A 22716-nucleotide genomic window follows, 5' to 3' on the forward strand; every position below is an offset into this window, starting at 1 on the left:
TCAAAAATATATGATTTGATAGGGGTAACTTGAACTGGCTGGCTTGAAAGATACCTCAAACAGGACATGGACACAGGATGATTAAATGGCAAAATTCAAAGTTCAACAACTGAACTGCACAGGTCCCAAATGTGGATTTACAGCCCCCAAACAATACGACAAAACTATGCATGAGTGGTATCACTGTACCCAGGAGATTTTGCTGAACACATATTGGGGTGTTGTTTGCGGTGAAATATACCAGGAGCTATAAATTCATACCCAAAGTACACTTTGTATGGAAAAAACACCAAACAAATTACGACCACATTTCAACAAAGTTTACTTCAAGCATTATAATCATAGACGACAGTAGGAGGCTGCTGCCTTAAGCTGTTGGTGCTGATTTGTATAACCGTCATATTTGTTTGTCCACGTTAATCTTAAAAAAACTAGTAAAATAAAATAGTATCACCTAACTAGTTCCAATATAGGGAAAGAGCGTGCTCCAGACTGTGCAATCAAAGAAAATCTACCCTTCCTGCTCCATCGTGTTATTAAAACACCCAAAGATGACCAGCGTGGGAAAAATATTTTGCATTTCTAGATCATCTAGCTTGTCAGCTTGCAAGCGGGGCCCTCTTTACCTAGTGTATTGATTTGTCCCATTTTATTGCAGTTTTATTATCGCCTTGAAAGTATGTACTGTAAGGAGCGCTGCTTAAATTGTTAACTCTGAATAAATGAAAGATAATTATGACTTTGAATTCAAAAGTTATATTTTCTAATACAAAAACGTGTAGATTGGTCCAGAAAAATATTAAAAGATCTATTTCGCTCCTGAACACCTGACAAGCGACAGGCACTCCCACTGAATACACACCTTTACAGTCACCCCCTATCTTACTTTAAAAAGTTCACAACCAAACCCGCTACCCTGACGTCAACACGTTCGCAGCCACCCCTTTCGTAATGGAAGGGACGTTCATCCAATCATCAGTAGCTCACACATTCCTACGAAACAGAGACATCCCTTTCTCATGGCGAACACCAGGATCCTAATTAGAATAAATAAAAAAAAAGAGTGTTGCGTGATTTCAGAGTATCTCTGCGAGAGGGCGGGGTCTCTGACGTAAGTCAACAAAGGTCACGTGGCCGCGGCGCCGGTTTCCTACTGGCTTCGAGGGAGCGAAAGCGGGGCGTGGCTATTGTGGGGAGGAAGGGGTCGACCTCGGTGGCGTGTGCGCGCGCGCACGCGTTGCTGTTGAAGCCGCTGTGTGTGTATATGTGAGCGAGAAGTTCGTATGTGGTGATGGTGGATGGCACAATTACATCAAGTTTGTGGTAACGGGGTGCAAAAGAGTAGCAAACGGCCATGAGGGGGAAGAGACGAATTTTGTTGTAGGTTGCAGAAGCCGCGGTCCCATTACACACGAACGAGAGGGTATCGTGAAAAAACATGTAAAACTATCGTTGAAAGCAGCTTCACTGTGAACCACAACCGCCTCGTAAAACGCTTTCGCGGCCGGGGCACAGCCTGGTGTGTGTTTGTGTATTCCCGAGGGTGCTGCCTCCCTCTGTGTTTAGGAACATATGTAGCGCCGGTCCCCGCTGAGGTAAATCGGTAGCGGTTGGAATTTTGGCACTTGACAGGAGTCCCCTTATCCAAATCCAAGGCGTTGTGTTTACCTCTCACACGCAGATTAACCCGCATATGCACACACATTGTGTTGTCTGTGGTGCTGGAGGAGGAGGCGCGGAGTAGGCTGGCGTGCGGTTAATTTCTGCTGCCCTCCCCTATTCCCCCCCTCCCCTTCCCCAATCCAGTCCCCGCCGCTCCGTCCGCCGCACTTCTTGCCTTGACTTCAAGTGACGCTGCGTTTCCATGAAATCGTGCGGAGTGTCGCTCTCCGCCGCGGCTGTGGTCTCTACTGCTGCCGTTGCTGCCTCCTCCTCCCTCGGTGATGAGGAAAAGAAAATGGCGGCGGGAAAAGCGAGCGAGAACGAGGAGGACTTCCCTAACCTGACAGCGGACGACAGAGAAGCCTTGGCCGGGCTCGACAGGTTGTGGCCATCCTCCACTCTTCTGTCTACCTCCCACTCTTCAAACCTTATACAGCCCTTCAACTCTGGGTCATCCCTGCACCCCCATTTATGCTACTACCCCCTTTAATGCTTATTTTCCCTCTCTCTCTCAACCCCCACCCTCTCCGGCCCTGCTGTTATCACCTCCACTTCTTATGCCCATATCTGCATGTTAAGTGACGGATTTTTACAAAGTGATTCGTTTCTGACCGTTTGCTAAGATCTGTTTATTGTTTTTTTCCCCCTCTCTCTGCTCCTGATCTCACTGTCCTGACTACAGCCGACTCTATGGATTTTTGAGGCTTCATGAAGATGGCGCCAGAACGGAGGCCTTGCTTTTAAAGGTAAGATGACAAGGGAAGGGGGGGCGTTGTGATAACGGCATTAGTTGCAAAAATAGTTTATTTTCACTTATTTCCCCATTTTGCAATGGCTACATTCCATCCTGTTGGCTTGCATTCTGGCCTAATGCACCCTGCTAAAGTAAGTGGGATGGGATACCATTAATATCCAGCACTTTCCAAGTGCTGTGTTAATAAGTTTACATTGTTGCTTAACTCTATTCTGCACTCTGGAATGAGTAAGATACGTGGTTGTTGGTGAATAGGAGAATTCACATTTAAGCCGCATTGCAACCAGCCGCTCTTAACGTTTGTTGATGTTTGCAACTCGTCAAAGAGTGTCTTTGTCAGTCGTTCCCTTTGCGTTGCACAAGTCCTCATGGGGTTGGGATGGTCGTGCATGGAGTGGGCTGTGTTTTTGTCCTCACACACACGGATAAAAACAAACCGTCAGGAGCGATCAGCGAAGCTGGCATACATATGGCATGGGTATGTGGACCCTGCTCTGCAGACTCAATTGCAGTGCACAGACAAGGCCTTGGCAGAAATGATCAGCGTGGCTTTAAAGAAAACGCGGTCAACACGGGGTTAATATTTTTTTTACCCTAGTGGCATGTAATGTATTGAGGAGATCGTTTTAACGCCGTGTTAGAATTGGTAGGTGAAATCCATGTGCTGCAATAAAGACTTCCAGCCAAGCCTCGCGTGGCCATCTGCTGCAGGTTCCTTCCGGCAGCGAAGGTGTTTATTTGGAGATTTGGTAGTTTTGGTTAATGCAGCCCCGTGGAGCGCATCATCACTGTGGAGAGGAGGGGGGGGGCTCTTTGTCGACTTTGCAGCGGCGTTACAGTTGGCAGACGGATTCATTCGCCACTTTCTTGCTGTTTGATTTTTAGTTGGATTTCTGAATCTTTTCTGTGTTATCGTTCACTTTAACCACCACTGCACATCCCCCTGTCATTTAGTTTTTAAGTAATGGCTGCTCCTCCCGGCCCAAGATGGCGGGACAGGGAAGAGAGAAGAGGGGAGGGGAGAAAGAGAGAAAGGAGGCACCAGCAATATATTAAATGTTGGGATGCAATAATGCAAATGCGATGTTTTGGAACACAGATGAGTCTCCATAAGCCGCCATGTGAAGGCTGCAAATAGTTCGATCGCTTTTTTATTTTTTGCTGTTAAACCACGGCAATCGGCACTGCTTCTAATCTCAATCAACCTGTAGCTGCTAACTAATGCAGCGGTGATATGGTTAAACAAAGGCCCCGGCGACCCGGATTTATTGCTGACAGTTCGGCTCGGGGTCACCGTTTGTATACGTTATAATGTATGCGCTGTGTGTGTTTCCCGCAAGGCTTTCTGCTCCCACTTTCTGCCGTAAAGTCTGGGCTGAGTTTGACATCTCTGCCTGCGTAATGGCAGTAATGAGAAATGTGCACAGCAAATGTAGCTGGACCCTGACTGCTGTGCGTTTAGCTCATGCCATGAACAATGACGTCAGGAAGTAAGTTGTATCATCGTGAAATACAATAAATTACGTTTTTAAAGTTACATTTGGAAACATCTCGATAAGCAATGAGTCTCTTTGTTAGCCGGTCTGCTCGTCATGTCAGTGTATTGTATGAGTTTTTGCTGGTTTTTAGGCTGTCACATTGTCATTTAAGTCACCTTATAATTAAATAACTTGGGAATTAAAATTCCTGCTATAGCTTGAGATCTCTGACCTGTGCATGTTAAAAATAATTTTCACTGCTAGATATTTGCATTGCACTGTTATGTTTTGTCTGTTCTGTAAATAGTTTTGTTTGAAATTGATAACCCCATTGTACAGCGCTATGGGATATGATGGTGCTATATTATTATTATTAACTTTTATTTATATAGCACAAATCAATTTATGCAGCACTTAATACAATACATGTATTCAAGGAGTATGACAAGACAAGAATTGACAGACTAAACCGATACATTAGGTGGAGAGAGCTCTGCTCGCAAGTTTACAGTCCTGAGGGAATGGGGTGACAAACATACGGCACAGAGACGGGTGAGAGGTAGTGTGGTTGTTGTATCAATGAAAAGGAGGTTCTAGCTGCTAAGATGGTGCAGCTTCTCTGAAGAAGTGGGTTTTGAGATGTTTCTTAAATATTGGGAGGGAGAGTGAAAGCTGAAGGTTCGGTGGAAGTAGATCCCAGAGATATGGGGCAGCCCAAGTGAAATCTTGTAGACGGGAAAAGGAAAAGGTGATAAGTGAGGAGGAGAGCCTTAGCCCATAGGAAGAACGTAAGGATCGAGGAGGAGAGTATTTGCTTATGAGGGCAGAAATGTATGGAGGAGCAGTGTTATGGAGGGCCTTATATGTTTGTACCAGGATTTTAAATTTAATTCTAAAGGTAATTGGGAGCCAGTGGAGGGCTTCACGGAGTGGGGAAGCAGAAGAGGAGCGGCGTGCAAGAAAGATAAGCCTAGCAGCAGCATTTAAAACAATAAAATATAAAGCAATAAATATGTTAATGCTGTTTCATGACTAAAACAAGGGGGAAAAAATGTATGTATTTTGGAACCTTAGAAAATTGTCCATCACATGGTTTCATAATCTTTGGGCATGGGAATGTGCATTCCTTTAGTGTGCCGCTTGTTTTATGTATACTTTTGTGTTACCGATGGAATCTGATTTTTTTTTCTGCGCCTGCATTGCTGTTAATTATGCTAATAATTAAATATAATTAATATAATTAAATATTTAAATAGTCCACACATTAAAGGGACAGTCTAATGTCCCTGACACCTTCTCTAAAGAAGAAGCATGTTAATGTTAAATATACCTTTTTCTAAGACAACAAAGCGCTTACCTGAAGTAGAATGTGCCGCCCTGTCCCAGTAGCTTCACTGCCCCTCGTTCATCTGACTAGGGCTCCATAAATGAAAAAAGAAACGCTGTGAACGGCCCTGCTTCAGAATCTGTTTTACGTTGTGTGTGTGTGTATGTAGTGACGTTGCCTTGATGTTCTTTATACATTGTATGTATTAAGGGGGGAATGTGGTTTCATTTTTTTTATGGATACAGTATATCTAGCTCAATTTCAATTTGGAGTAAGTGCCATCATTTCCTGGCAGTACCTCTGTGTTAATTGATAATGTGTTTGCTTTTTATATAATATTTTGTGCTATAACTTTGGCAACGGTAATCTTTGTATAGCATTTAGCCAATACTTGATCTGGCCTTATGTATAGCTTGATAATGGAGCAAGCTTTGTTTACCAAAAGGACAAAATACATTTTAAAACTTAAGGAGAGATGACAAGGCAGCCATGGCGGTCTCTCGTTTTTTTTTTGTTTTGTTTTTTTTTTATGCTGTGGACATTGCTGTCTTTGAGCTATCATATATATATATAAATTTGCTCGATTATAAGACGAGGTTTTTTCCAGAGCAAATGCTCTGAAAAATACCCCTCGTCTTATAATCGGGGTCGTCTAGGTCTGACTATGAGACTAAGATCCAGATCTCCGATGGATCCTCCTGTCCCCCCCAACTTACCGGTACTTCTGAGTCCCCGGTGCTTAGTCCGGGCAGCATGCAGAGCTGTCTGCTTCCATCGCGCAGACCTTTTTGGCTGTCAGAGATCAGAGTTCCCCATGATCTGACAGCCGGGGAAGGTCTGCGCGATAGACGTTTGTTTGGAGGAGGAAGGGAGTGTTAAATGGGGAGCATAAGGCATTTCTGGAGGCAGGGTGCTCTCTGAAATGCCTTTTAACCTCCTTAATGCCACTCTGCCTCCAGAAATGCCTTTTAACCCTTTCTACGCCACTTTGCCTCCTGAAATGCCTTATACCTCCCTATATGCCACTCTGCCCCATAATATGCCTTTTAACCCCCTAAATGCCAGAGTGGCATATAGGGGTATAAGGCAATTCTGGAGGCAGAGTGGCACATAGGGGGTCAAAAGGCATATCATGGGGCACAGTGGCATTTAGAGGGTTAAAAGGCGTATCATGGGGCACAGTGGCATATAAGGGGTAAAGGCATTTCTGGGGCAGAGTGGCAAGCCAGAGGGGCAGATGTGCATAACTGGGGGGGGGCAGGTTGAAAAAAAAAAAAGAAATAAAAACAATATTTTTCTCAATCATAGATTTTATATAAAAAAAAATTGTTCACATCGTTTACATGAATTAACATTTACTGGTAAAACTTTTTTCCTATAGGGTCGTCTTACATTCAGGCTTTTTCTTTTTTTCATAAATTAATATTCAGATTTGGGGGGGGTCATCTTATAATCAGGGTCCTCTTATAATCGAGCAAATACGGTATATAATGTTTGTGTGTGTGTGTATAAAATTATGAATTGTAGGTAGGCTCTGGTACTCTCCAAAGTTTTGTTTATGGGACCTAGTGAATAGCTATCTGGCTGAATTACTACTATACATGCCATGAAATGCTGGTGACAGGAAGTACTCTGTTATCCTTAAATGTTTTCTTTTTTCATTGCATAAAATATGGAATTCCAGGCTAATGGTTTCCTCTTAGATAAATACATAGATTTATGATTGGTTTTTTTCTGTGTAACACAGAACTGCTACATCTACCATGGATACAAAAAAGATAGTTTGCACAAATGAAAAGGCACTTTCCAGTCTTATACGAAAATAAAATATTTATTATAAATGTATAAAGTGGATATAGGGGCAAAAGGTGATCATTGTTGACTTTATTTGCATGCACCTACCCAGAATCCCTTGTTGTTGTGGCAGCACCATGAGATTTTTGATGGAGAAACAAGCCTTCTGGCTTGTCTGGTGTCTGTAGATGAGTGTTTAATAATGCTTCCACTACCCCCCTAACTATGACATACAAAAATTGCTGGTAAACATTTTTTAACTTATCTCAGCCATTATCGATCCTGAACCTATCTTTTATGGCATGGTTGTGCTCTGAAATCCAGTCAGCCTGGGGATGGCGGAGGGCATGCAGCGCTGCATGTGCGAGAGACCTTGCATTATCTACTGACAAATCTTAACTGGCAGCCGCCCAGTAAGCGAGCAGTTGCGTTGGACTGCTGCTTGACTTTTGTTGAAATAGCTGTTTTCAGAATGCTTTGCATGCAGTGTGCTTTGAAGAATAAGTTGTATTATAAATTGTCAGGCTGACTGGATTAAAGATATTTATTCCTTACAATGGTATCCTTCATGCACTGTTCAGGTATGTAGAGATAGACTTAGGCTGGAATGATTTTTGCATTAAGAACTGCTGCAAGCATTCAATTGCAGAAAAGTGCTTGCATCTAGAGGTGGAAAGTTCAGGGGAAAAAACGGAAAAATTGGGGTTGAAAAATTTCAGTTTTCTTCCCATCTTTGCGTTTTTTTCCCCAGAAAAATTGAAACGGTGATAAATGTTTATGACATGGCATTCAAACTGTATTACATGAAGACCTTTATGGAAGATGCAATGTGTCCACATCAGACTGGCACTAATAATGCCAGTCACCTAACTTTTCCATTTGCAGTTGGTGCTAAGGTGGAAATCTGATTGGGCGATTGTGAGCACTGTCTCCACCCAATCCATGTAGGAGGATTAGAGGAGATTTTTTTTGTTTTTGTTTTGATGGTTTCTGCATTGATTTTGTTGCATTTGAGGGAAAGTAGGGGTTACCTGATCTCATGTATAGTTGAAATAAACAGACCTTGTTGTTCCATTTGCAACAGAAAATAGTTTTAAAAAAGCAAATTTAGTTATTGACTGAATAAGCTGTACTTTTATTTCAAGCATGATACTTTTAAATACACTGCATTTCATGTTCCCAGTGTAATAAAATAATTTTACATTTGTAAAACTACTATTTTCAGAAAATTTACATTTTTTCTTTTTTTCCCCATGGATTTAAAATCTCTGGAATTGTTGCATCTAAACGTTTGTCAGAATAGAGCCTCTTTGACTCATTTGTGATACTGTAACATTTGACCACTGTTCATTCACCTGGACCAACATTTTAAACATTCATCTTCTACTTTGTGCATTGTGTGTGCGTTGTGTGTGCAGTAGGAAAAGTGACTGCGGTGTACTCTTTGGAAAGTGGTGATTTCACCAGAGAAACCAGTGGAAAACATCTGTCTTGTAGTCTGCGGAGGAAACGCATTTACTGGATTCTTTGGGGCAGATGAGACTGCTGCCGATCAATTGCAAACAAACAGCTTTTCTTCGAATATTTAAAAAAAAAAAAATATATAAAACCTGATTGCCGCCTTTAAGGCAGCTGTCCGTGCAGCCGGCAGCTGGTGATGCCTGCCTGATACCATGGCGACATAAACTGCTGGAGGACGTTAAAGTGTCAGTTCATGAAGCTGGCATGCTGGCAAAAAACTCTGATCCCTGCCACCACAGATGGATCAGGTATTGACATAAACAGCACATCACTCCTCCAAACCCTAAAACAAAGTTGTATTAATGTTATATTTAAAAATAAAAAGGACAGGTGTCCACATCATCGCTCAGCTGGAATAAGTGGTGGGAGTTTTGGCATGCAAAAGCATGTGAGCAGCGAGTGTGCTGTACTTTTTTTTATTTTGTAATGTGTTTTTTATCTCTATGTTGTGAACTGGTGCATGATTTAACTTATACTAGACATCTATTTAGGGATTTAGGAATAATAATTTTCTGCATGAAATCTTTGAATTTCAAACCTCAAAGTGCCAGCACTGCATCTTGGTGGCCTACCCTTGGTGTAGTGCTGTTATCTTCCAGAAAAAAATCACAAGTATATACTCACTTTCATGTTTTGTCAGGATTTTATATATACTCGTGCACGGCGAGCAAAATCACTTATGACAAAATTTTCGTTTTTGCACAGAATTTCCTTTTTTCGACCCTTCGATGAATATATATATATATATACATTTTTTTTTCTTTCAACGACACTCCCAAAAGAGAAAAAAAGTTGCCCCCCCCGAGTAAGGATTGTCAAGGAGGTGCAGTAAAAGTCGTAGTAGGGCACAGGGCTTGGGCAGGTAAACACTGGCAGATGATAGGCACATGCAGCCTCTTGGAGTCTGCAAATTAGAGGTTCGGCTAGTATCGCAAATGGGCAACCATCTTTATCAACTAAACTACTGAGGAACAGAGCAATCACTACAGTTTCTCCAATCCACCTTACAACAGTACATTTTCTCAGTGAAAATAAACTATTAACTTGCAGTATGGTAGATGAGCAATGAGCATCAATCTCAGCCTCTGCTAAGCTGTCACTGTCTCACACTCCAACTCTCATCAGTCTGTAACTGCTGCTGCTCACAAGTCAAAATGGCAGCATATTTATGTAAAAAGGAAAAACTCCCACAGGTTGTTGGACTCATCAATCACAGCCATTACATCAATGAGACCCTCTGTTTTTTGGCTACGTCTACCTATCAGTCACGTGCCCTCCTGTACACAGTCCCTGCCACTTTACCTCATCAAGGAGCCCCAAAATGGCTTGTAATGGCAGCTACACGTGGTAACAAATCTAAACAATATTATATATTTTAAGTTTGAACTCTTTTCTCATATCTTAAGAAAAGGGTGATGGCAGCAGCACATGGGTTCCAAAGCCACTGAAACACCTTGCACCCATCTTGTTTAATCTAAAGCTATATCAAATGTGTGCAAGATGTTTTTCTTCTCGGATGGAACCCGTGTGCTGCTTCCGCCATTGTCTCTTCCTTTTCTCCCCATCTCTCCACTTTTTTTTTTACTATCTATTCTACACTATCCATAGTTAATTCCTGTGGTGGGAGCATATAGTCTCTTTCATACAGGCCTCTTTTTCAGTGTTCCCTCATGAAGCCTCTATTGATGGTGAGCGGAAGGATGTGACGTCCTATGCTAGCATTTGTCATTAATATCTAGCACGCTTTGCGAGGGAGCAGTGAAACAGGTTTGTATTTTGGGCTGATTTCAAAGATGAACTGGTCAGTTGGCAATCTGGCCTTGTGCCAGGAAAGAGGCTTTGGTCTTCCTGTTGTCGCACACGAGCCATATGTTTGCTGCAATAAAGCTTGTGAAAAAGCGAGCAGGTTGCTGGGTTGTATAGCGAGAGGCATTAGTAGCAGAAAGAGGAAGGTGGATCTCTGGCCAGGCCTCGCCTTGAGTATTATATACAGTGAGGACCTGCATAGAGATCACAGTGTGATCGGTGCAGGGGGATCGCGGGGAGGGGAGTGAGAAACCATGTCTCTCACTCCCCCTCCCGTCCTGAAACGGAAAAGCTGGAAAAAAAAAAAAAGTTAAACCATTTAAAAAATATTAAATAAATCTTTAAATTAATGATATAAATAATACTAAAAAAAATTATAATGTGAGCGGTGATGTCTTTGTGACATCACTGGTATGTTCAGGAGGTCCCTAGGAGGACCTCTAACCCTTACTGTGTAAAAAAAAAATAAAAAAAAATAAATATATATATATATATATATATATATATATATATAGTGAAAAGATAAAAAAAAAAATCTTAAAAAACCTTACTTCCCATTGCCCTAGCATAACATCTAGCCAGTATAACCCTCCTGCCCCCGTTCACAACCCCCAAACCCGTTAAGCCATAGGCATAAAAATTATACAAAATTGTACACCTAATAGTATGCTCCCTGGTGCTGGGAAAGTCTGGAAAATCTATATAAATTAGTTATTTCTGGAATCAGGACACCTGAATTGATAAACTTGGAGGGGATTTTCCATCACTTTACCTAATTTTGTGAGGATTCAGAGGGAAAATGTAAAAAAAAATTTGTTTATTTTTCTAATCTTCACTAGTTTTTACTAAATTTCTCATTCTAAATTTTCAGCTAATCATCCAACTATGGTATCAAACGAAAGCTCTATCTCTTCTTGAAAAAACAATATATAATTTACACGGGCACACTATTCACAGGAAAAGAGAATCGTCGCTAAACTGACATACACCAAAAATGGCAAAATTGCTCTGGGCTTTGAGGTACCAAAAATCCCTGGGATTGAAGGGGTTAAACATACTCTGGCTCACATTCGTAAACACACACACAAATTACACAAACTCATACTTACCAACACATGTGTACACATTCATTGTAATACACACTCTCTCACCCTATTTACACATCCCTGCTCACATACATACGTATATACAAACATTACATACCCCCTTTCCCACCCCTCACAAACGTGACACTGATATGTTCCTGTCCCCCCATGCCGGTTCAAAATGGTTTAGAAAGAGCCACTGGTGCAGTCCAGGTTAGAAGGGCCCTTTCTAAACCATTCTGAACCGGCTCAGGGAGACAGAACAGGTGGGTGCAGGACCAGTGCGACTTTTGTAGTTATGCCACTGCCTGCTTAATATTTTCACCAGCTAACAAAAACTAATATGCTATATTGTCTCTGAATAAAGGCTTTTGTGGCCAAATTGTTTGTAAATCATTGACTGAGTATTTCCCCAATGTGTTTTTTTTCATTAGCTATGGTAAACCAAGGTACTCTAACGTTTCTTTAGCATTATATTTGGTATTTCATGGTGTTGTTTTTTTTGTAAACTGACAAAATGGGGGAGATGCTTTGAAGTTTTTGCACAAGTGTGAAAAATGGGTTGTGTTTTATATTTATAGGGATGCTCCAGCCGTTATACTTTAATGCGCTCAATTAAAATTTTCCCCATTTCTGCAACATGCCACGTATGCCCCCCCAAACTATCCACAGCGCAGGAGATTGTGTGTGACCAAACACCTCTCTCTACACATGATATACTACCCTCCAGTCCGCTCCAGCACTGTCTTGGTGGACCTTGTGGGGGGTGGTCTTCGTGACCCCCATGCTCATGTGCAGCGAGCGTTGATATTGATTTTAGCGGGAGTGCTTTTGTGACAATGGCTGCTTCATGCAGTAACTCGGTGGCAACAGATGTTGCGCCACAGGGAGGGAGGGCAGCTTCTAGGTTTTTTTGGTTTTTTTTTTGTTTTTTTTCCCCATTTTTGAAAGAATGCATATTAAGGAATATATTTTTTTTCCTGATACCCCTTATTGTGAAATTACATTGCTCTTAATTCTGGGAGAAATAATGTACTGTAGTTTTTATGCTTGCTCCATGGCATTGGTTTCCATGGCTTGACTTACCAACATGTTAGTGGACTTCTACCACTTATTCATTAATAGCTTAGAAATAATATGGTTATCAAGAATCCCTCACCCGAAGCATCCATTTAAACGATGTTGAGTTGGGGTACTGAAACTTGTCAAAGATGAACGTGACTTTCTTTCTTTGTCCTTTTGTTTTTAAAATAGCCTTTTCTTCTGGAACTAGAATCTTGCAGTGATTTGGCAAAAGTCCAGGAAGCTGTGATAACGCTTCAATACAGTGAAAGTTGTCCTTGAATAGCATGCTTGCATAAGTAAGAAAAAGTGTAAGCGGTTTGTCTCCACCCTATAATGTTTGAAAAACACTTTTATAGTCCTACAGAAAGACTGCTTACTTAGCGCCACACACTATCTGTAAATCTGGTAGCCTGTAAAGTGTTTTTTTGTTTTTTAGGGGGGGGGGGGCAATGTTCAAAAGTGCCTATTGTTGGCATGGATAACCAAAGAAATAACAGCTTTTTGGGAACATTAAAATGTTATTTTGCAAGAAGTTTTTAGTAGCTTTTTATTAAATGAAGCTCCTTGATGCAACTGGTACCCAGATGCCTAGTAACTGTGCCAACTATGACTAACTTTTTACTCAATTCATTGTTCATAGAATGTTTCACCCCGTGTATTTTTTATTCACTCTGTACCATGCTGGTTACATAGATCTGTTAATTTTGCGTTGCTGTCCTCTCAGCCTTTTTCTGCTTGCAGCTCAGTAAATACACAATTTTAGGTGAACATAAATTTAATTCTAAACTTGGACAAACCTCAATAGCCAGGTAGTAATGGCTTGTGATGTTTTTTATATTGCTCTCTGTGGATAAATGGTTAAATTGATTTCCAAATTTAGATGATTTGATTCTATCCAAGTCTGATTTTTTTGGTGTCATTGTGGAGATATGGTCTATAAGCAATGCAATGTTAATATAGCTGTGATCTCTTGTGTAGGGTAGCAAAAGGTTTTGTTTTTTTTCCATGGCTTTCTGCATATTTGCCTTATTTGGAAAGGCTTGTGCAAAGTCTTGGTTATTCTGTGTATCTTGTGACTAGTTTTATCAGTAACTATAGGGTAGTTTGAGCACAGAAGGTTTTGACTTTGTTTTTGGCTTCCTATTCTGCATTGTTTACATCAAAATGTACTTTGCTTTTGATATTGATGCTTGAAAAGCAGGAATCTTAATTTCTTTCTCGTTTGGGAGTTTCAACTAGAACAGTTGCCTTCCGAGCATATATGTTTTTTTACTGGGCAAACATTTTTTTATTGGAGATGTTTGTAAGAAGCCATCTTACTTCGGGCAAGTAAAATCTCTGGCAAAAGAAGCATACAAGTTGTTTCTGGCCCAAACACCCATCCAGGCTCACCCCAATTTAACTGATGGCTGCTACCCTCTTGTATTTCACTTCACACTACACATACTTCTGTATGTCCACAGGCTTCTCAGTAATGTAAAACATTCTCGCAGTACATGTATATTCAATTTAAAAAGTTTATTTTAGAAGTAAATTATAAGTTTACCCGTTCAGGTAATGAGTAGCATTTTGACAGCAAACCTTTGCAGAGCATGTTTTTTTTTTTTCTTTATAATAAATTTTATGCAACCCATATCATCAAAATGGATAGTTTTCCTGCCTAGAGAATTCCTAACCTACCAGAGAATGCAGGATTGTACTAATATATGTAACAGCAACCAGACAGGCAGATGGTTATATCGCTGCAGTACAGTGGTTGACAAATTTGGTTTGCATCTAGGAGCCAGCCAAAAAAAGGAAGAGCCTTCCCTGATCATATTTCTTTTCATATATTTAAAGTTTCAATCCCATCTCTCACTTCTCTATATGTCCCTATAGGTGCTTTCTGCTCGCTGTTTCCTTAAGGCTTTCTGAACATCCCTCTTTTGGCGCTAACGCCGCTAGTAAATTTAGCGCTGAGGTGTGTGTTGTACTTTTGCACAATTTGCAGTGTACAGCCAGTGCTTCCGATTTTCTGCAAAACCTTTGCCGTGTTTAAATTTCATAGTGACCTGGCACCTGTGGTTTTTCAAGCCCTGCTGTAGTATTTGCAATATTTTTAAATGCCATGTGTTATTTGTCCCGTCCTGAAATGAAGGAAAGTATTTTTGTTGTTATTATTGATATGGGAAAAAAATCTGTGCAGTGTAAGATCATTTTGATTTTCTCTCGCTGGGAAATAGTCATGATGTCAAATTCCAGTACTTGCCAAAGTAAATAGTGCTAAAGTAGTATGAGTACCTGACGTATAATACAAGGCAATTATTTTAACTATATGGTTTGATGGGATAAATTGAACTCGCTGTCTTCAAAGATGTCTTAAATAGGACATGGGTGTAGGTTCACCAAATGTAAATTAAAGTGGAAAAACTGAATTGCGCATGTACCAAATGGGACCTTTTAGCCCCCCCAACAAACCTAAGCACAGGTGGTATTCACTGTACTCAGGAGATGTTGCTGAACAAATATTGGGGTTTTTCAAAGTGACTTATGAGGAGCTGTAAAATTATACCTAAAGTACAGTGTGCACAGGGTAAAAAACGCACAAAATTACTACCACATACTTTGTCGAAGACTGGTAGAATTAGTGAATGGAAAGTGTTAAAATACCACTACTTAAAACACCCCGGGGTGTCTAGTTTTCAAACATATTTGGTTTGAGGGTAAATACAACATAGGGGGAGAATTACCAGTTTTGGGGAAAAAAGATTTTGAAATAGCAAAGCGCTACTTGTACTTATTGCCATATATCTTGCAAAAAAGCATAAAATATATATTTTTCCAATTTGTCATTACCATTTTTTTGGTAAATTAGATATGATCAACATCATGATAGCTTTAAAAAATAAATAAATTATTTATATATATATATATATATATATATATATATATATCTTGTATGGATACATTAAATGAGAGAAAGAAACTACAGCTAAACACATGCGCCACAAATATGTTAAAACAGTCTGTCACAAAGGGTACAAACAATAAGGGGTTAAAGTGTTCAGCTTACTGAACTGTAAAATGCAGTATTTCAAACCTTGTGTGTGTAGGGATTCAATGGGGTAAATTAAACTGGCTTCAAAGATAACCCAAATAGGACATGGGGCAGATTCACCCGTTCTGAGAAAAAATGATTTTGAAATAGCAATATGCTACTTGTACTTACTGCCCTATAACTTCCAAAAAAGGCAAAAAACATTCTAAAGAAAGCCCTTGTACTGCGAAAAAAAAACCCCCAATATATATAACTTGTGTGGGCACAGTAACTGAGAGAAGATAATTACAGCTTTACAGCATCACTGCAAAAAATGTTAAAAAGCAGCACGGTCCTTAAGGGGTTAATGGTCAAATTTCATTTCTTGGGTCACTGATAAACATGTTTAGAAGCAGCAGTACTTGTGGAGCTCTCGCTCAAGGGGTTTGTCATACCATCTGAATAAAATGACCTCTCATGGTCCGATGACTTGGATGTTGCTTGTGAAGACCACATACGTCTACAAAAAGATGTCCTGCCCCAAATTATGTAATTAAGTCAACGTCATTTTGCTTAGTTTTACTAATACTGTTAAACAGAAACGTGGTCATACGTCTCAGGTGGTAAATACCCCTGACTGCAGAGCCTATTCAAACCTCGTGGTTGCAGGTTCAAATCCTGGCAGGGGCAACTCGGCCCTTCACCCTTCCGAGGTCGGTATGAGTACCATTCATTTGCGTATTAGTCATTATTCAGCTGCCGATTCAGTTAATTCCAAGACCGTGGCACTTAAAAAAAACAAAAAAAAAAAAAAAAACGCTAAATAAATGCTTGGTGTTGATTGTATGTTATGTTAATTTTGAGTATTCCTTATAATTCATATCTTTTAACTGGTCAACCTCTTTTTACCTTCCTTTTAACTTTTTTTTATTTTAATTTTTTTTTAAGCATTCACGTTTCATTTTTCTTTTCAGGCTGTTCGCTGTTATGAGGCTGTTATCTTGAAATCTGAGGGAAAAGTGGAGTCAGATTTCTTCTGTCAGTTGGGCCATTTCAACTTACTGTTGGAAGACTATCCAAAAGGTATGTTTGCAAAGAAATTCTGTAAATTACTGTAAAAAAAAAAAAAATTCTTACAATTTTGTTTGGTGCTACTGTACAGTCCTTGGTTAAATTAAGGGCCTTGCATGTGTCTGATCATTCTGAGGCAGTGAGCTCGTTCAGGTCATATCCTCATGAGATTTGGATATTCATCATATGTTTCTTTGACCTTTTTGAAGGGGCTTCTTTTCAGTTGCTCTTACATATTTAAAAGAAGTGTGTGTGAGAGAAGAGCTAGTGGGTCCCAGATTGGTATTGGGTCTGTATGGTGCTGCTTTAGGTATTTTTAAGATTTATTTAGCCTCATATTGTGTGATACTACAAAAGTGTTTATCAGTGTTGGCCCAACCAACCATAAGAAGAGAATTCTTGACTTGTTTTCAAAGTATTTTGCTTTCGGAATGTTGCATTAAATGTGTCAGGGTTGCGTGCAAATGGCTCAGTTGGCTGCCTGTAGGCTTATTTTCACTCGTGGCACTGTATACCCAGGATTTTTAACTTGGCTACAAAGAATTTAATCATTGGTAAGGTTGGAATTGGGGGGGGGGGCATAGTAATGCCATTACTAGCACAATGTAAATGGTCTACAGCCTTCCTATCTGCATGCTGGTAGTGGGTTGTGGATATCGAGACATTTACCCACCTACAGTGTTAATGAGGACCCTCTATCTCAGCCCCTACCTTAATTTGTTGGGAGGAGTTGCCCATGCCACATTAAGGTCGTAGTAAACGTAATAATAAAAAACATTGTAGTAAGCGTTACAAAAATTAACTCGAGTTTTTCTTCCTCTCTAGGAATCAACCTCCAACCTGTTAGTATTGTATTTGACAAGCCCTTTATAAACGAAGACCTTCTAGCAGTTTAGAATTAGGCGGTACAATTACATTCATCTGCTAAATGGTATTTTTGCAAATGCTAAAGCAGAAGCTTTCCAATGCAACTCAGAAATTAGCATTTTAAATGCTTATCATTTTAGGATCTGAATATCTTAACTAGGCGATTATAATGTTTATGCTTTTAAGAACTATATGCATATTTAAAGTTTTTGGGACTTATTGGTTTCATTGCTGCAGTTGTTTTTTAGGATTTTGCTGCTTTAGGTAATTGCCAGTTTGCATACATTTGTGGTTTTATCTGTGTTCCTGAATTGATGAACTTCGTGTAGTGAAATTTACATTTTGTATCCTCAACTCTCTTGTTTAATATTCGCCTACTGCTGCTGAGCATAAGTTGTGAGTGTGATCACTAATGAACTTCTTCCCCCTATTCCCCCAAGTCTGACTATGGTCCATAAAAAGCTGGAATGGTTTGTCATAAAAAGAAAAACACATTAAATATGTTTTCATGAGTGCAGATAAAAGCTTCAAAGACAAAATGTACTATAAGGAGAGTTCCTAAGCAACGACTCTTAAAAACCTTTTTAAATGTGAATTCTGCTTTAAAAATGACATTTGATGTTTACCCTTTTGTGCTGCTTACAGGTTCTTTTCAGCTTAAAAAAAAAAACAGGTTAGGGTAATCATGCCGTGTTCTGCCTTATCCACAGAATGGCAGGTGCAAGTCATAAAACTTATATTGGGGTGAACCTCTAAAGACCAAACCTTGTGTTAGAGCTGGAAAACTTTAAAGTGACTTGAATGCAGATTTTGGTGTTGGAAAGATGCACATTCATATAAATTCATTGATTGAAAGATACATGTCTGCATATTTTGTGTCGGGGGGGGGATAAACCTAACTGAAGTACTGCTTGGTTTGCTAGAGGAGTTTTCTTTACTGACCCCTGATAAAACTGGCATGACTGTTCCTTTAATGATGCAGGTGTGTATAGCTATAAATCCTGATTGTTGGTTCAACCACTTATTCACAAATCCTACTGATTTTGTAGCTTGTTCATGCTGCTCGTCATAGAGCTTTCTGATATGACTGGTTAACACAATTAATTCTTCTGTGTAATTTTGATTTATGCTGTAGAGCCTTGCACGGGACGGCTTTTTTAATCCTGCTCCCGCTGATTTTTTGTCCAATCCTGCATGCTCGCGCAACATGTGTCCACTCTCTCAACATATGTGGTCAGTCATGCCCACCTCCTTACCTGATCTGCAGATTTCACATGCAGTCCCGCAAGTCTGCCTTCATGTTGCTCCCTCACAGTCTCTCCTCTTGTTCCGCCCAGGAACACAGCGGAATCACAGGAAGTAACGTCACATCACGTAACTCTGCTGTGTTCCTGGGGGGAGCAAGAGAAGAGTTGATGTGGGGGAGCAGCGCGAAGGCAGCCTTGAGTGATTACCGGTACCCACAGGTACAGTCTCTGACCTCTCTCCTGCAACATCAGCAAGACCTGCATCCCAGTGCAGTCCTCTATTATGCTGTATGTCAGTGTGTGCTATATTCATACTTGTATGAGCAAGTATGCATGATTAAGGGAATAAATGTTTGTGAAAGAGTGTGTGTGAAATAGCATGGCTGTGTAAGGGGAGACTGTAATCACACTCCTATCATGCCCAGGCTCCAGCATGTACTTGCTGCTTGGGCATGATAGGAGTGTGATTGCTGTTAATCAATAATATTATCTCTATATGATTGCTAAGTAACACCAAAATTTGACAGAAAAATTCAATAACAATATTAATAAAATATATATGTATTGCTTACAGCAATCACATTCCTATCATGCTCAGACAACCAGTACATGCTGGAATCTGGGTATGCCTGGGCATGATAGGAGTGTGATTGCTGTTAGCCATCATATATAGTAATATTGTTGTTTTTAATTTAAGTGGTTTTTTTTGTTTTTTTTAAGGTGGGGGGTCATTTTCGGTTTCGGCCAAGTGAATGCTGAAGTTATGGTCCAGAATTTTCATTTCAGTGCATCCCTATTAGTTATATCATGTGTAAGGTGGAAGTACATTTTATCTGCAAACATGGTTTTCCTAAATGTGAACCCACTCATTCAGGGAGAAAATTAATTGCAGTGACCAGTTGTACTTCTTCAAGCCCACAAATGTTGCTTTTTGTGCATATTGTAATCTACTGGGCAGAGAGAACTGTTACACATGGATATACAGTGCTGTGCAAGAGTTTTGGGAAGGTGAGAAATTAAGTGTGCTTTGAAAAATGGACACGGTGATAGTTTGTATCATTTAACAAAGAGCCTCACCTTTGTAGTGAGTTTGCTTGTTCCTCACCCAGTTTTATTCCTTCTACAAAGCTGTTTGAAAGGCAAATAACAAACAATCTACATATTAAGTTGATGATCATTAGCACTTGTTAGGTGCAGGATTAATCCCTTGACGACAGTTGACGTACCCGGCACTTCATGGGGTTAAATAAGCATAGAATGCAATCGATTGCTTTCTTTGCTCAACTGGTGTTGCAATGCCTCGACCAACGCCAAAATAAAAAAATAAAAATAAACGCAGGGACCCAGTACAATCGCTCCTAAGAACGCTCATATTCACCATAATGAAAGGCTATATGCGGCAGCTTAAAAAAAGTACTTGGCCAGTGTTGCTGAAGTGCCTCTATATAGTTATATATAGCGTTAAATATATAGTTAAATAAAAATGTAATAAAATTTAAAAATAAAAACACCATGAAATAAGGGGAAATCATCCCGTTCAAAAGAACGTGTCCAGCATTTTTAAAAAAAAAAATCTAGGCATTGGTGGTATCGCTGTACTCGGGAGATGTTGCTTAAAACATATTGGGGGTATTGTTTGACAGTGACGGATACCAAGAGCTGTAAATTCATAGCTGAAGAATAATGTTACTACCACAAAGTTTGACAAAGGCTGGTGGTAGAATTAATCCAAATAGGACATGGGGGCAGAATTACAAGAAGAAATGGTTTTGAAATAGCAAAAAGCTACTTGTAATTATTGCCCCATGAATTTCAAACAAAACATGAAAGTATTGGGTCTTTCTGAACTCTGGACAAAGTGTATCTATTTAGCAGTTTTTTTCATTAGACTTTGGAGGTGAATAAAAGTATGAAAGTGCTTTTTTTAAGTTTTTCACCATATTTTACATGTCTCATAGTGATTTAGAAGATACAATCAAAATAATATCTAAGGAAAGCATTTCTTGTCCTGAAAAACAAATATATAACTTGTGTGGGTACACTAAATAAGAGAGAAGATTACAGTGAAACACAAGTGCCACATAAATGTTAAAACAGCCATTGTCATGATGGGTACAAGAAGTAAAATCAGCCTTTGTAACAAAGGGGTTAAATAATTACGCCAAACTACATGCCTACAAAATCTCTGGCTGTGTGCCTAGAAGCATTTATGTTTTTTTTTTTGTTGTTTTTTTTTAGGCAGTGTGGTCACGCCAAATACTGATTTGATTTAGACTTTCATTTTGTTCACCCGCTTTGCTTTTTGTTAAGTGATAAAAATACCGTATTTGCTCGATTATAAGACCAGGTTTTTTCCAGAAAAATCGACCTTGTCTTAAAATTGAGGTCGTCCTGTAATCAGACCTCAGATAATCCCCTATGTTACCTCCGAATCCCAGCATATACTCAGCCGCATCTCCGCACCAGGGGTGAATCCCAGCGTTTGCATCTGCTGCCGTCTCCGTCTCCACCTCAGTCTCCATGGCCAAAACACCATCCCCCTGCTTCAGGATCCTCAGATGCGGCCGGATCGCAGCATCCGCTGGAAGCTCACAACGCTACTGTTGCGTGGGTCATGTGGGTCGCCTAGTGCTCACCTGACCCCGCTTTGATTTGTAAATTATGTGCCATACCCCTGCCCATAATCCTATGCAAGCTGGTCTTACCTGACAGTCTGTGCTCCTTTTCACAATTTTTGAAGAGAAGCACAGACTGTCGGGTAGGAATGATTTGCATAGCTGGTTCAGTTAAGGGCACATCTTGGTGAACTACATTTCCCATGATTCCCAGGGTGTCTTACGCGTGACTGAGAATCATGGGACATGTTGTTCCTATAGATGTGCTATTCCTGTCTGAGCCACTGACTGATGAGCAAGGGAACAAAACTACTCATGCATAAGATATGACAAAAACAGTGGTTTTGATTTTAGATTAGTCTTTTATTCAGGCATTTCCCCCCCCCATAAGATCCAAAATTTGAGGGGTTGTTTTATAATCGAGCAAATACAGTAAACCAATTTTTTTTAAAATCACTTACAGCCTTTTTCACACCTGCCTAAAACTTTTGGACGGTACTGTAGGCGCATTGAAATGCTATAAGGACCCAGTTCTGAATTTGGAGAGAGTACTTACACAACAGTATCACTTTATTAAAGTTCTTATATTGTAACGGCAGACATTTTGCTTTAAAGGGAATAAAGATTGGGAAAATCTTGCTTCCTATAGTTGCGTGGCCATGGGATGGCAATTAGTGGACACATCCTCTGGAAAAAGTAGGTCTTCAGCTGCTAAAACCTCAAACATTATAGTTCAGCATCTCCAGTGCTACTGTTGGCGTCATCCTTTACCTTTTGTATTTTTGTTCAATGCGCTTATTTTCAGAGGAAGCGTTTTCCATGCTGAAAGCCGCTGCAGTATGCTTCCAAACAAGAGAGTGGTTAAGGGCCTTAAACGTACTTCAGTCTCATTAGCTGTCGTTTAGCTCTATCTAGTTTATTCCTCGGTGCCTTAAAACTATATATTGCTTATTTAATTAAATACGTTGGCTGAATGTTCTTTCAAATATGTCAATATTTTGCTTAAGCGTTAAGCCTTTCTAAAAAAGAACCCTCATCTGTCGTTTCTTGCTCTTGGTTATGGGGTATAGTTGTGGAGACTTGAAAAGGTTTGTTTACACAATTAAACTTCTGGTCAGCACTTTTATGGAGACGATAAATATTTTATTCATCTGTGACCCAATTGTGATTAGATTTTTCTGTTTACCAGCGTGCCTCTGTGGAGACATTTCAACTAAGAAGCTAGGATTTCAAGGCTGTCTGAAAAAGAAGCAATAATAACAAAACAATGACCTAGTAAAGAGCATAAATAGCCACCTATCACAATGTTTTTCCCCCATCTTGCCATCACGATTTTGTGCCATGGTATGTTTTCTTTTCTTGGTATCTGCTTAAAAATGTTTCCGACAAATGTTTTTCAAATGTGTGT

At 39.9% G+C, this 22716-nt stretch overlaps 1 protein-coding gene across 2 annotated transcripts in view; it reads left to right on the top strand.

The window, feature by feature from the left end:
- The first annotated feature begins 889 nt into the window (after positions 1-889).
- The window catches only part of KDM6A (lysine demethylase 6A), a 57766-nt gene continuing 35939 nt past the window's right edge, over positions 890-22716 (top strand). For both annotated transcript variants that reach the window (XM_053457473.1, XM_053457474.1), the window contains exons 1-3: positions 890-2043; positions 2345-2408; positions 16483-16591. In XM_053457473.1, the coding sequence (XP_053313448.1) occupies positions 1865-2043; positions 2345-2408; positions 16483-16591 (352 nt within the window). In that variant the 5' untranslated portion in view covers positions 890-1864. The remainder of the gene's footprint in view (positions 2044-2344; positions 2409-16482; positions 16592-22716) is intronic.

This window comes from Spea bombifrons, chromosome 2, assembly GCF_027358695.1.
Source record: "Spea bombifrons isolate aSpeBom1 chromosome 2, aSpeBom1.2.pri, whole genome shotgun sequence".
Taxonomy (NCBI): Eukaryota; Metazoa; Chordata; class Amphibia; order Anura; family Pelobatidae; genus Spea; species Spea bombifrons.